General features: G+C 57.2%; 5 protein-coding genes across 5 annotated transcripts; 4 read left to right on the forward strand and 1 right to left on the reverse strand.

The window, feature by feature from the left end:
- Nucleotides 1–1,756: 1,756 nt before the first annotated feature.
- On the forward strand, nucleotides 1,757–2,516 carry BGZ61DRAFT_125772 (uncharacterized protein). The gene has a single exon (XM_046237087.1). It carries the CDS (start codon nucleotides 1,884–1,886, stop codon nucleotides 2,367–2,369), a length of 486 nt encoding a protein of 161 aa, XP_046109334.1. The 5' UTR covers nucleotides 1,757–1,883; the 3' UTR covers nucleotides 2,370–2,516.
- Nucleotides 2,517–3,882: 1,366 nt separating this feature from the next.
- On the forward strand, nucleotides 3,883–4,788 carry BGZ61DRAFT_490473 (uncharacterized protein; the record flags this gene model as incomplete). The annotated part of the gene is made up of 2 exons (XM_046250335.1): nucleotides 3,883–4,117; nucleotides 4,409–4,788. 2 exons carry the CDS (start codon nucleotides 3,883–3,885, stop codon nucleotides 4,786–4,788), a joined length of 615 nt encoding a protein of 204 aa, XP_046109335.1.
- Nucleotides 4,789–6,392: 1,604 nt separating this feature from the next.
- BGZ61DRAFT_125793 (uncharacterized protein) lies at nucleotides 6,393–7,334 on the forward strand. The gene has a single exon (XM_046237088.1). It carries the CDS (start codon nucleotides 6,519–6,521, stop codon nucleotides 7,005–7,007), a length of 489 nt encoding a protein of 162 aa, XP_046109336.1. The 5' UTR covers nucleotides 6,393–6,518; the 3' UTR covers nucleotides 7,008–7,334.
- On the reverse strand, nucleotides 7,335–11,453 carry BGZ61DRAFT_125799 (P-loop containing nucleoside triphosphate hydrolase protein). Its single transcript, XM_046237089.1, has 5 exons — nucleotides 11,325–11,453; nucleotides 11,129–11,265; nucleotides 8,919–11,059; nucleotides 8,737–8,824; nucleotides 7,335–8,227 (listed from the first exon to the last, which is right to left on the reverse strand). Exons 1-5 carry the CDS (start codon nucleotides 11,342–11,344, stop codon nucleotides 7,662–7,664), a joined length of 2,952 nt encoding a protein of 983 aa, XP_046109337.1. The 5' UTR covers nucleotides 11,345–11,453; the 3' UTR covers nucleotides 7,335–7,661.
- Nucleotides 11,454–11,704: 251 nt separating this feature from the next.
- BGZ61DRAFT_442727 (Thiolase, N-terminal domain-containing protein) lies at nucleotides 11,705–13,722 on the forward strand. Its single transcript, XM_046244781.1, has 4 exons — nucleotides 11,705–12,093; nucleotides 12,186–12,235; nucleotides 12,290–12,362; nucleotides 12,516–13,722. The coding sequence occupies exons 1-4, from the start codon at nucleotides 12,029–12,031 to the stop codon at nucleotides 13,516–13,518; spliced, it is 1,191 nt and encodes a 396-aa protein (XP_046109338.1). The 5' UTR covers nucleotides 11,705–12,028; the 3' UTR covers nucleotides 13,519–13,722.
- The last annotated feature ends 25 nt before the right edge of the window (nucleotides 13,723–13,747 follow it).

Consider the following 13,747-nt stretch of genomic DNA (forward strand, 5'->3'; position numbering starts at 1 on the left):
ACTTTGGGCTGCCGCTTGGGTTCTTCTAAGGGGGCCTCGACATCTTCGCGGTGTACGCGCTTGCCAGAATGCCAGGGACGACAAGATACATTCGCGGACATCGAGATGCGTCCAGATGTTCCACTCAAGAGCCGGGACATCCAAGAGTCCCCCGGACACATACATCGACTTCCGTGCCACAGCGCGGAACTTGCCTTGGCGCGTCATAATCATTCGCTGCGATCCACGGGCCTTGCGGCAACCCCCTGTTCTGCCCATCGTCTTGCTCCTTGCCGGTTTAGGCCCGTAAACTTGCCGTCATGTATGGTGTCGGTATCGGGTTCCATCCATCCCTTCATCCCTCCATCCCTCCCCGCCTCGCAGTCCTACTATGTATGTGCGTGGATATATGATGGGCTGGCTAGCGGCTGGCTGGTAAGGTTGGCAGAGCTGGGTTGTCCCAGTACGGTTACCGACACCATGGCCCCAAAGTGCGCCACGGCGGTCAGTTCATTGTCCTCGAGCCACTGGCAGCGCGGGATCCACCCTCGCTCCCAAGGAACCCAAGACGGTGCTAACGGTTCTCATCCTGACCTGCAGTAGCTCAGCCCAACGCGCGTCAATCACCATCCTCTGCTTGATGGAATCTCTCCATCTTCCTGCTCTTGAGCCTCCCCCGGCTTCCCGTTGGCTGACTTTCGGCAGGGGCCGCACTTGCTCGTCAAGGTTGTCACAACGGCGAGGGGAGCTTGGATGGCTTGGATGCGACCCTCCCGCCGACGAGAAACAAGCCGCATGAAGATTGTGGGTGGCATTTGATTGCAGCTGCAGTATTCGGCATGCCAGCGCGTGAGTCCCGTCAATGAGGTCTTGTTCTGCCTCCCAAGGCTAATTGAGCGACCAACACCCTGGATAAGTGCCTATCCCCGCTGACGACGACGGTGAGCCTGGGGTATGGCCCGTTGCCTCCCCAGATTGGTTCGTCCAAACATGTACCGAGCACAGTGCGTCCACCAGAGACATGCCATGCCACCTTTGGCAACTGCGAATACCTGTTTGTTGTTGAAATGCAGGAACCGTCGCTATGATAGACCAGTCCGAGTATAGCCCCGGAGGCGGGTACTGGTCGTACTCGGACGCGATCAGCCAAGCAGGCTCAAGGATAGCAAACGCCTAAACCTGCGACTTCCCCTCGCCGGTATTCGGTAATTGACGGAGGAAAATTGAACCGTCATCGCGGGGATCTGTAGCTTTGGAGGCGAACGATAGCTTGTTAGCAAGCTTACCGCTCGATCCTAAAAAGCTCCGGCAGCATTTCGATCCGCAACTGGTGGGCTACCTGCGCCTCGCAATTTCACCCGGTGATGTCTCTTCTCTGTGGTTCGCGATTCTCGCACGGATACTCCTTTGTTAGCTCGGGGAAGGGTCAATTGGTCGTCTCCATCAAGCGCCAGGGGTCCTCGATGTTTCCAGCACGCCACGGTACTTGTCGTATCGACGTCAACACCCCAGGATCCGAGCCGACATCTAGCCTGGAACCCCCTCCCCTTGGCAGACACCCCCTGGTCGCCTCCCACGCACGAGCTAGAACTTTCGGGGCCAGACAGGACGCAAACTTCGCTCAGTGGCGCCTTTTGACACTGTACTAGAGGGCGAATCCGCCCTTCTCAGACTGGCGACAATGCCGCAAATGAAAGAGGTGTACCACCTGCATCTTGACAAACCTTGTCCTGTGCTCCCTATAGAGCCGAGAAGGGTCAGGGGAGCGCTGTGTTTTCCCGGCAGGTGGTACGGCTGCGCTGGGCCGTATGTAGGTACCTACTAGATGTTGACTGTTGTCACATGTCGGCCGTCGTTGTCGGTTCGGTGACGCTCAGGGCAGCGAGGAGGAGGCGGCGTGGAAGATGCCGAGGTACAGCGACGTTAAGCCCAGTCGTAGGTGGGGAGAGAGAGGGGACGGTTTTTCTCCACGCACCCGCAGCCCACTTTCCGGGCTCGAGGGCTCAATCAAATTGCCCTTCACGCAATGGTGGTTTCAGTGCCTCGACGGGGCCAACACCCCCAATTCCCTTCATCAAAGTCAATGTCCTCGCTTGGGCAAGCGGAAGCCTACCAGTGACCACGGAGCGCGCAGCTCCCGCCACAAAGCTTGGTCGGTGAGGCCACCGCTAGTGCCCAGCGCGAGCTCCAGTCCCCGGACTAGGTGCAACGTGTCGGCACGACGAGATGGGCCGGCGCCTCAGGGACAAGGCGGCAGAAGAAGGTTGGGTGCTTCATGGGTGCTTCATGGGCGACAGCTGACAACTTATCGCCCTCCTTGCCGCTGTAGGGTTCGCCGCAGGCACAGAACCAAGGACGACCTAGACGATGACGATGACCCACCCCCCTGACCTGGGAGAATCATGGCAGGCCCTTGCATGCATCCTCACAACTATAGGATGTCGTAGCCATAGGAGCAATTTCAACCTGTCCGGCGATCCCAGGAACCGCGATACCCATGTCCCGCTGGGTCCGTCGGCCGGCATCTTCTGCTGAGCTCAGATTACACATAGATACCAATCTTGGATGGGGTTCTTACTAATGCCAATCAAGATCCGATGCCCTCCGACATCCAACACACCAGAACTGAATCGGCCCCCAGCGTTAAGCGTCAGGGAGTCACGCATAGGGCCGCGGATCGCCCGTTAGGGCCATAAGCTGTTGGTTGCGTCGGCACTTGAGACGTTCTGCGGCAGACGACTCTCCGGCTGGCTCAATTCGAAGCCCAAGGGGGTTCGCGGACCTTGGTTTGACCCGTTCTGGTAGTCTGCTCCGAAGTCCACGGAATCCGCGTCCGCCACGATCTGGGACCGGTTGTCAAGCCATGCAAGACCCATGGCGCATCTCGACCAACCTTCGGCTTCTGGGCGGCTTCTGGGGATCTTCGTTGCAGGGGTGCCGGCAACCGCGCCGCCCATTGACGCCTTCTACGGAGATTCCAGAAGCCTTCTCGGCCGGGACGTCACGACCCCATCCAATCTTTCAAAATAGGTCAGCCCCCACTGCCACGTTAGATTATTGAGTGTGGAATGCTTGTTCTTAGTTCGAGCGCCATCAATTGAGTCAAATCTCGCTCTCACCCGGAGTCTCGTGGCGTTTGCTACCCCTGGTCTTACACCGCAATCATCTCCAATGATCCCCAGCGCATGAATACGTGCGTCCTCCTCGAGGCCACTATCGATTATCCTGCATATTCCGACAGCAGCCATGACGACGTGTGCCCAGCCAGTGTGCATTCGCATTGCAGAGTTAATCCTCAGCCGTCCAGGGCCCCTGTTGCGGGCGCGTCTCGGCATGGATGCCGATGATGTACGCACGGAGTTCGATGCGATGCCAATAAAGTTTCCATCGCAATGTGCCTATTGTCATGCGTGCGTCATTCTCTAGGGGTCCACCACAAGCGCCTCCAGCTGACGATTTGCCATGCGGAGTATTGCGATGCTAGAAACTAGATTGATTGCCCAAGGGCCAAAAGTGCGAGTCTAGTCAGCTCAGTGGCGGTGGTCTCGAGTCTCGCTTGTGCTGCGCCTCACCCCCCCCCCCCTCCTTCCCTCAAGCCTCCTGCCTCGGTCGAACTCTCCGCGCTTATCAAATGTGGCGTCATGAGATCAAATCTTCCCCTCCACGCCCACAACCCGCATCCCACCATCCTTGTGCAACACGAACTCATGAACAACCTGGCCATCACGAGTCCGCGACCCTTTGGCTAGCATCTTGCGGCGCATTTGTCATCTCCACTATCCAGCTTTCCTCGGGCTGAGCCGGTCACTCTACGACGCTCGTCCTCTCTGCCCCCTGCGTCGCTCGCGCTGTATCCCGCCTGCCAGCATCCCAGCGCCGACTATCGGTCCCTCTCTGGCCGCCATGGCCACCTTGGACAATGCGAACCCTACCATCCTGAGCGCATCCCAGCTGCCCACGCGCCAGGCAAAGCTGGCTCCCCGGAAGGGCCCTGAATCTAGGTACAACGACATTGTTTTCGCCAAGCCGTCGTACCTATCCCAGCCTTTCTGTAGCCAGAGCGCGGTTGCTTGGCCGCGCACTAGTGATTGGCACGACGAGTTTGCCGATGAAGCTATCGATGAACAGGAAATTTACGGTATGTCGATCTCTTTTTGTCTTGCTATTTTAGTGGAGTCGAGACTAGAAGTGTTTCAACTTGAGACACCTCACTACACTATCTCTGCCACTTGGGTTGCCTATTTCCTTTCTCAGAAGTTTGCATGACGCTCAAACTACCACCATCAAACCCCAAGAACCACGGGGCTTCTACTGTGGAGTTGCTTGTTAGATGCGTCCGGTTCTACATACCATAACCAGTCCCTAGTGGCAACAGCGTTCATTCCGCTGGATTCTCAAACAAGTATTCAGTGCTAACGTTGCTTTGCAGACTTGATCTCAACCATTTCCGACCCTGAACATCCGGTGTCTCTGGGTCAGCTCTCTGTCATTAACCTCTGTGACATTCACATTTCTCCCTCTCCCTCGTTGGGCGCTCCAGACCCCAACACTATTGTTCAAGTTGCTGTGGAAATTACACCGACCATCACGCACTGCTCGCTCGCGACAGTTATTGGTCTGGGAGTTCGGGTGCGACTGGAGCAGGCTCTTCCTCCCAACTACCGGGTCGATGTCACTTGCAAGGAAAACAGCCATAACCAGGACGACCAGGTGAACAAGCAGCTTGGTGACAAAGAGCGAGTAGCTGCCGCATTGGAAAATGATACTCTGAAGGGAGTCCTGGATAAGATGTTGGAGACGTGTGCTTGAGCACTTACACGGGATTTCAGCTGCCTCTTTCGGCGTTTCGCAAAGGATAGTCCCCTGCCCCCCTTGGCCTTTGACGATTCCGTCACCCGATTATAATCGGCGGCATGTATGGTCAATCGAACAACCATGAAGAAATCACATGAAACTCAAGCTGAATATGCAATGATGGTTCGGCTTTTCCCCAACATTGGTGACATGGCGGTCTGCAGGGTCAGCATCAAGCAGCAAGCAGACCACTTGACTATCGAGTCGAGCTGGAATGGGAAGCAATTGGGCGAAATGGCAAAGGTTCCTGATTGGAGGGGTTGGTCTTTGACAAGGGGGCTGGCCCCAAAGACAGATGGATCTGGTTAAAGTTCAACCGCGAACAAGCCACACCACAAAGTGCACAACAGGGGACCCTCCATCTCCAAGGCGTTATCCGGCAAAAGTCCACGCTTTTGCCGCGGAGCAGTACCGAGGATCGTACGCCTGCTACGACAGTCACATGCTGATGGCCTGGGTGGACGGGTGGACTGAGCGGAATTATCGACTTGGCCAGGCCTTTCATCAATTCGAGGCGTTTGACAGGCCTCGATTGTCCGGGGTCGTGGCTTTGGTCCTTGTCATATTTGTGACTTACACTGCAACGTCAATCTCCTTGGGTCTAGTTCGACCATGATCCAGATCTACAGCGTACTAATGTGCTGGCGCTCCATCTGCTGTCAAGTTTCTGGCCAAATGGCCAACCCTGCGATTTGCTTTCCGTTTTCGTGCCCCTGTCAGGCTCTAAACCAGCATCCCCCACTCCCGTCGCCGCAATTCCAAACCGCCCGGTCTTCAATCTGGCCCCATCTCAGGGTTCTTTGCTGGCCAGTAGCTGCTGGGCTACAACTCTTAGGCGGAATTTACCGCGGAGGGGGGATCCAACCCATCGTCGACACCCCCCTCCCCCCCCTGGAGTGGTCGTCCCAGAAAGCGAAAGCGCACCTAGCCAGCATCACCATCACAGCGATGGGGCTTGTGCGCTTCCCGTGCACTTGGGTCACCGACAGGATGGGGTTGAAGTTGACAAGTCGTGCCAAGCCAGCGGAGGGCGACCTTAGCCGGCTTGGTAAACGGGGCCCCAGGCAAGACTGTCATGTCATGTCCAGTTGACTTTTGCTACTCGAGCTAGGCCCCGGTCGATTTGCACGCGCGAGAGTTCAGCAGGCTCCTCGATTGTGGATGTGGAGGATGATCTTGGTCGACGACGCCCTGGTCCAGCTCATAAAATGACGCCTTTACGACACACCCCTGGCTCAAGCTTGCTTGGAGGTGAAGCTTCGAATGTGCGGGTGTCTGGCCGCGGTCCCGATAATTTTCGGGAGCGCTCTTTTCCTGGGCACCGGGGATCACACCTGCATATGCCGCTTGGGTCGCTGTCAGTCTGGGGGAGCATGCTGCAGCCGCCTGTTGGTGGCTCACATCATCCTCCATGTCGCTGCAGCAGGGCAGCTCTCCCTCAACTCCCGTGGTCCCCCCCGACATGAGAGGAGAGACAGTTCTCTCTAGTGTTTGGGATCAGCGAAACGTCCTAAGGTATAAGCGATATGGGGGGGTTCTTGCATTCCGAAACGGGACCTCGGACTCGACCTCTGCTCCGCTAGCCTTCACATAGCACGAGTATTTCCCCCGAGCCGATGGCACTACTCTACTCGGCGGATACTGATGCCAGCCACATCTCATCTCATCTTTAGCTCAAAGGCGGGATGCATCATGCCGTGTCCCAAAGCTTCCGCGCCGAGCTCCATGGCCGTTACGCATTCCGGCATGGCTTTTTCTTGCTCTTTCGTCCCAATGGCCTTAGAAGAGCGCCCATCACAAAACACACACCCCAGCAAAGCCCTACAACCCCTTCCCCCCTGCTGCGACTAGTCAACCTGCTGCTGCTGCTGCTGCTGCTGCTTGCTCACTCGACCGCTCGACAGCCCAGGAGTCCCCCTGTAGGGAATTGTTCCCCACCACTACCCGAGCTTCCTGTCGCTCTGCCCATCGAACGCCCTACCGCTCCTCCGGAATTTCGACATGAGGGGTTGTTCGGTCTCTCTTTGGGATTTGGCCTCACGCGCCTCCTCTGCGGTGCGTTCCCCGCAAGCCACCGTGCAAGCCGCATCACACGCCGGACGTTGGCCGAAGGAACGGCGGTTTGCGCATTTCACCTCGTGGGATTTCGCCTCGGGATCAGCCGTCGAGAGTAGTTCAGGTTGCTAAACGCTGCACCCCCGTGACGCCGACCCCAAGCCGTCAAGGAACCCTCAGCGTTTGGGCTTGTCAGGGTGTCCCCTGAGTGGCACCTCCCGTCCTTGTGGAACCGTCATCATCGAGAAAAACGGCCCCGTCCTGTCCAACAACCTGGGGGGGGGGTTGGCTCACCGTTCCAGCAGACAGGCAACTCTAATCGTGGACGGTCTAGAGGCAAACGAGGCGTTCATTCCTTCGACTAGGTGGATTGTGCATACGCGTGTTAGTAATACAGATGTAGAAGCCCAGAGTCCGAGATCCTGGTTCCCATGGTAGGGCCCTTGTTTCGCCGAGGCTTCTATCGTCTTTCATCTACATACACCGTGGTTCCTGGATGCTTTCTTGCTAACACTATCGCAATGTAACTTACTTAGAACCTTTTTCCCAAATGGTGCAGCATCTATCCTTGTACACGTGGCCCTCGCACTGGCCATTATCATCATCATCCATGTGAGGATCCAAGGGTACCGTCCATTTCCTCCGTGCGCAAGCCCCCTTCTCTTCAGCCGCCCTCGTCCTCAGCCCTCCCTCCTCGCACCCTCGCACAAGTTACCCCAAACCGTTTGGTTGGCGTGTGGCTCCTGGTTCCTGCCTCGTGACACATTGCTGCTTCAAATCTCTCCTAGCATACCGCTCTCCATGAGGCTCTGGTAGAACTCCGGCTCCAGGAATGTCTTGACGCTAACGTCCTCGCTCAACCCCTTGCGACGTCGTGTCTTAAGCACGAAGTCGCGCGCTGTCGCCTGTGCTGATGCAGGCTGCAGTGGGCGGATGATCTGTTCCCGGTCCAGTGGGTCGCCGGGGACGATGCTCCAGCTGTCAAAGACGAGGCTCACCATGGAGCTGCCCTGGGTCTTGATGCGCAGATCCGTCTCGAAACCGAAACTGTCGATGACGGGCAGGAGACCATTGACGCGGTACAGCGGTGTACCGGCCACGGGGCCATCCGACAGGACGTGACCGCGCCGCCGTGACAGCACGTTGTAGACCTCCATGTACGAGTCCTCGGGACCTGTCACTGACACAGAGTAGACGGGTTCCATCAGACGCGGGGACGCCATCAGGAAGGATGAATAACAGGCGCGGCGGGATGTGGGGATGATTTGGCCGCCACCCCGGAAGATCGCCTCGTTGGCCAGGAGCACGTCTGTAACCTTGAACTTCGTATTGCGGATAGCTGCACGTCCCAGTCAGTGTTTGATTATCTCTTGACGCCACACGAACCTGGCGTCCTTGGGGTTACATGCAGGCGCAAAGCGCATCTGCCGCGATCAAGGGAGCGATCGTCAATCAACCCAACCCCCACCACCCGGCCCGCAGCGGTGAAATCGACCCCATGTTCATGGGCTTGTCATTACCAGCCACGAGCACCAAGCGGCATCAGCAAACACCGCGGTCTCATGCCGGCCGCGAGAGCAGGATTGCAGGCTGCATTAGGGCGGCAGTGATGGTGCAATCAGGGGTGGAGGCTTCAATCCCCACAGCATCCTGCAGCGGTCGGCCCCTTGACAGGTCAAGGTCCACCGCGCTCGAGACATGAAGCCGGGGTCAGAGGGCGGCACAGGCTCACTGGAGCCCGTGGCGATGTCGGCCTCATTTGTAGTCGGCGACGTAGAACGCCAAGAAGAAAGGAGAGAGGTGACGACGTGATGGAGTTGGGAGGCAAAAGAAGGGGTTGCAACTCACGTTCTTCACACAAGGGTCCCTCACGGGTTGCCCAGCTGAAACCCTGTCGAATCGATTCCTTCACGGTGTTTAGCAGCTTTTTGTCGACCTGAGACACCTGCTGTCAGCATTTACTCTCAAAAACACCGTAGAGTGGTCCAACCACGGGGCTTGGGCCTTAGGGCAAGGTTTTCTAGACTCACTTCTGTGGGAAGGGTGTCATCCTGAAGGATGTTCGGCCCCGACTCGTCCGGTCCAAACGCCCAGATACTTCTGGCCGCCAGCTTATCCCAGCCATGCTTCTCCTCAAAGAACTTGGCCGTCTTGCGGATAGGATCTCGAATGCGCACGGCCCCCGTCTCAATGTCGGTCGAGATGCCCTTCTCGAGCTGCTCAGCTACCATGGTGATCTTGTTCTTCTTGTTGGGAGTGATGGCGTAGCACTTCGTCGCAGATGTCTCAACCACCGTCTCACAGAAGCGTGTGACGGGGTCTGAGACCTTAATGTCCATGTCGGCATAGAGGCGCCGCAGATCGTGCAGCACGCAGTCCATGTATAGTTCGCCGGTACCGAGGATGATGTGCTCGCCCGACTCCTCGACCTTGGTATTGATGAGAGGATACGACTTCTGGATCCTGCGCAGGCCATCAAGCATCTTGGGGAGCTCGGAAGGATTGATAGGCTCGACGGCAACCTTTAAGACAGACTCGGTGAAGTGCGTCACAGGGCGGAAGATGTAGGCGTCCTCGTCGTCCTCCAGCTTGGGCGGGAGAATGGTGGCCGACTTGACGATGGAGTTATCCACGCCGCTCAGCAGCACCAAATTTCCGGCGGGCACGCCGTCAGTGGGGATGTTGTATCTAGACTCGCCAATAAAGACCTCCCCAACGGATACCATGGCCATATCTTCCTCATCGTCGAGCGAGTAGCCCTCACCGAGGACGCGAACCTGCATACCCGGTCGAACTGTACCGCTGAGTACACGACCAAAGGAGTGGAAGCTCTTGGCATCTGAGGTGTTGAAGAGCTTGGTAACGTGAATAACGAGAGGACCATCTTGGTCACACGCCATCATGGATGCGGCGATCTTGGTATCCGTAGGGCCCGTATAGTACCTCTCCAAGAGCCGCTCGGCGGTCTCAACGGGAGAGGGGATGTGCTCAACGATCATGTCGACGAAGCCCGTCGAGGGGCCAAAGAACTGCTCGCATATCAACTTGAGCAGCACCTTTGCATCGGCCTTGTACTGAGAAGGCTTGAGCTCGATGCCCAGCGAAGCCAGAACCGGTCGTAATTGTTCTTGGCTGTCACTGATAGAGTGTGTGAAGATCTTGTAGATAGGTTCAAGGATAAAGTGAACAAAGGACCTCGCCGCGCGCTCCTCGATGGGTTTCCGCGTGAAGTTGCGCTTCTTGGGATTGTAGTATACATCTCCCCAAAGCCGCTTCGCGAACTCATCCGTGTTGATATCACCAAACGTGTCGGTATACATCTTGGCGAAGGACGACAGAGTGAAACACCAACCCATGTCTGTACAGGCGAAGAGAACGTTGCCCTTCTCGGGGCTTATCCGCTTCGAAGCTGCCGTGGCAGGGGCTGTGTTGGTGATGACGGTGTTGACCTCCTCGATGACATGCTTGAGCTTGAAGTAGGCGTCCTTGGGGGGGAGCTTAAGCTCGAGGACTAGGCGGTCCATCTTGTTGATGATGAGGGTCAGGGGGATGTCCTCGAGGACAGCGTGCTTGATGATCTGCTCCGTGTTGACCTGGACGCCCTCAACAACGTCGACAACTAGGCACACACCGTCAACCAAACGGAAGGCGGTCGCAACCTCGTCGACAAAGTTGACATGGCCCGGGGTGTCAATGAGGTTGACCAGATGCGACTTGCCCTTGCTGCTGGGCAATACCAGGCTCATTGGCGCCGACTTGATCGATAGACCTCGCTCCCTCTCCAACAAGTGCACGTCGGTGTATCTCAACTGCTCGTCGCGCTTCTTGCCAACCCTCTTCTCCAAACGGTCCGTGATGTCATGGGTCTCGAGGACCAGCATATCCATAAATGCCGTCTTTCCGTGGTGCAGGTGACCGGCCAAAGCGACGTTTCGGGTCTGATCGGGGAAGTTCATCAAGTCGGTCATGAATTCGCGATCGAAGAACACAGGGGGGAGGTCGGCCTCCTCGATGTTGAACTTCTTCTGCTCGATGGGTGCGATGATGGGCTGCGTAAGAGGTTGCGCATCCTCCTCTTCGACGCGGGTATCGACATCAGCGCCATATACCTGCTCGGCCGTCGGGTAGTACTGCTTGTCCTCGTGGAGGATAATTGCATTCGACGGTCCATCTATAGATTCGCAAGACAAGGTCAGCTTCCGAGCTTCGCTAGCTCCACGGCGCGCGGCGCAACACGTACCATCAATCTCCATCAGCTCCTGCCCTGTGACGCCAGGCGCTTCCTCGGGCTCATCGTCGTAGACATAGTCGTTCGCCTCGACACCGGCCTCAGATGCCTCCTCGGATCCGGCCTCGTCGCCAATGAAGTTGCCGAACCTGCAGTGCCGTGTGTTAGCGCGTAGTCGTGGAGCGACAGTCAGAAAGCGAGCACGTACTCGTCGTAGAGGTCATCCATCTTGGCCGTGCAGCGAAGCGCAGAATGTCAATCAGGTTGCGCGGGCGACGGACTCGGAAAAATGCAGCTTCTCTTGTCGTTCTTCACCCAAAGCTTCGCCCTCTGCCTCGCGCGCGTGGAGTCGGTGCTGTATGGCGCCGGCAACTTTTTCGATGGACCGGGCGAGGCTGCGTCACGTGGGCATATGCAAGGCTACGCGCTGCATGGAGGTGATTGGCGGTGATTGGCGGATGCGGGCGGTCAGGTACAAGTGGGGCAGGAGCGGTGGGCAGGGTTGCAGATGCCGACAGCGGCGCCTGCCAACAGCCGTGCCCCTCCATTCTGGCCCATTCTGGTGTCGATTGTCCATTGTGGTCTCCAGCGGTCTCCATTTCGCTCGATTTTCCAGAGTGCGCGCGCAAGCAGGCGCAGTAAGGAGGGGCACTCGGCCATAATACGTAACGCCCCGGCGGGCTCCTGGGCTATCAATCTCCAATCGCTACTGCTCATTGTCGCTGCCTACCTCATTTGGGAGGTACCTACCTACCTTAGCATATTTACGCCGGGCTCAGCTGCTCCTTCCCTCAACAAAATTTCCGCAATCCCTCCTTCTTTCCCTCATCTCCCACGTCTTCCTCCATCCTCCTTTGTCCAACATCTCAAGTCTTCTTTCTGATCAAGACATCTCTCCAAACAACCGCAATCATGTCAGGCCTTCCTACCGTCTACATCGTCTCGGCGGCCCGTACCCCCGTCGGCTCCTTCCTTGGGTGCGTTGGACATATGAAGCCATGAGAGCGATATAGCTCCGTGGTGCCCCGCCATGCCCTCAAAGTTGCCATCACGATACTGACCATCACAGCTCTCTATCGAGCCTGAGCGCGACTCAGCTTGGTTCCACTGCCATCAAGGGTATACTTACACGATCCTTGGTTCTATGAGCTTTCGGGTGCTAACGCGGTCCAGGTGCTGTTGAGCGAGCCGGCATCAAGCCTGAGGATGTCGACGAGGTCTTCTTTGGCAATGTCCTCTCCGCTGGGTACGTTCCAAATATCCCTCTGTTTCTCTGCCTGTCCCGCCTCTGCGCCTTGGGGATTTGATCTTGCGGTCCTCTCCTCTACGCCCAAGATCTCCATGGTCGCATCGTCGTCTACACCGCAGAACCTCTCGCATGCTGACCGACAGTCTCTAGTCTCGGCCAGGCCCCTGCCCGCCAGTGCGCCATTGGCGCCGGCCTCCCTCAGTCCACCGTTGCCACCACCGTTAACAAGGTCTGCGCCTCTGCCCTCAAGGCCATTATCCTCGGAGCCCAGAACATCATGACTGGCACTTCCGACATCGTCGTCGCCGGCGGTACCGAGTCCATGTCCAACGCCCCCCACTACCTCCCCAACCTCCGAACCGGCGCCAAGTACGGCGACCAGACCCTCGTCGACGGCGTCCTCAAGGACGGTCTGACAGACGCCTACAACAAGGAACACATGGGCCTCGCTGGCGAACTCTGCGCCAAGGAGTACGAGCTCACCCGTGAGGCTCAGGACGAGTACGCCATCAACTCGTACAAGAAGGCACAGGCTGCCACCGCAGCTGGTCTCTTCACCGAGATCGTCCCCGTCGAGGTCAGCGGCGGCCGAGGCAAGCCCCCGGTCCAAATCACCACCGATGACGAGGTCAAGAACCTCAACGAGGCCAAGCTCAAGGCCATGCGCCCTGCCTTCAAGCCCGACGGCACCGTTACCGCCCCCAACGCCGCTCCCCTCAACGACGGTGCTGCCGCTGTTGTCCTCGCCTCCGAGGCCAAGGTCAAGGAGCTTGGCCTCAAGCCCATTGCCAAGATCCTCGGCTGGGGTGATGCTGAGCGCGAGCCTGAGCGCTTCACCATTGCCCCCGCCCTTGCCATCCCCAAGGCCATCAAGCACGCCGGTCTCACCCCCGAGCAAATTGAGTTCTACGAGATCAACGAGGCCTTCTCCGCCGTCGCCCTCGCCAATGGCAAGATCCTTGGCCTTGACCTTGACAAGGTCAACGTCTATGGCGGTTCCGTCGCCATTGGCCACCCTCTCGGTTGCTCCGGTGCCCGTATCGTCACCACCCTCACCTCCGTCCTCAAGGAGAAGAAGGCCAAGATTGGTGCCGTCGGTATCTGCAACGGCGGTGGTGGTGCCTCTGCCATGGTCATTGAGAACCTGCAGTAGACGCAAAACATAACGACTTAAATGACATATTTAACGGCGCACAGCCACTTACATGAATGGGATACGGCACGAGGATACAAAAAAGCGCGTCACTATACCTAATGCATATTGGTATCGCTGACGATTCAAATCGTTGCTGCTCTATATCTATATCTAGTAGATCTATCTAATTTAAAGTAAAATAAACATGATTTCATGATTTCACCCAGTTCACCACATGCAAGTTGAC

The sequence above is a fragment of the Ilyonectria robusta genome (assembly GCF_021365365.1).
Source record: "Ilyonectria robusta strain PMI_751 chromosome Unknown BGZ61scaffold_3, whole genome shotgun sequence".
Lineage (NCBI taxonomy): Eukaryota > Fungi > Ascomycota > Sordariomycetes > Hypocreales > Nectriaceae > Ilyonectria > Ilyonectria robusta.

What these genes read in the sequence shown, in the direction of transcription:
- BGZ61DRAFT_125772 (XM_046237087.1), top strand. Translation starts at nt 1,884, where the DNA reads ATGCCGAGGTACAGCGACGTTAAGCCCAGTCGTAGGTGGGGAGAGAGA.
- BGZ61DRAFT_125799 (XM_046237089.1), bottom strand. Translation starts at nt 11,344, where the DNA reads ATGGATGACCTCTACGACGA. An exon ending in ATGGATGACCTCTACGACGA is followed by an intron (nt 11,266 to 11,324) that starts GTACGTGCTCGC and finishes ACGGCACTGCAG; the next exon opens with GTTCGGCAACTTCATTGGCG. An exon ending in ATGACACCCTTCCCACAGAA is followed by an intron (nt 8,825 to 8,918) that starts GTGAGTCTAGAA and finishes CAGGTGTCTCAG; the next exon opens with GTCGACAAAAAGCTGCTAAA.
- BGZ61DRAFT_125793 (XM_046237088.1), top strand. Translation starts at nt 6,519, where the DNA reads ATGCATCATGCCGTGTCCCAAAGCTTCCGCGCCGAGCTCCATGGCCGT.
- BGZ61DRAFT_442727 (XM_046244781.1), top strand. Translation starts at nt 12,029, where the DNA reads ATGTCAGGCCTTCCTACCGTCTACATCGTCTCGGCGGCCCGTACCCCC. An exon ending in TGGTTCCACTGCCATCAAGG is followed by an intron (nt 12,236 to 12,289) that starts GTATACTTACAC and finishes AACGCGGTCCAG; the next exon opens with GTGCTGTTGAGCGAGCCGGC. An exon ending in GGCAATGTCCTCTCCGCTGG is followed by an intron (nt 12,363 to 12,515) that starts GTACGTTCCAAA and finishes GACAGTCTCTAG; the next exon opens with TCTCGGCCAGGCCCCTGCCC.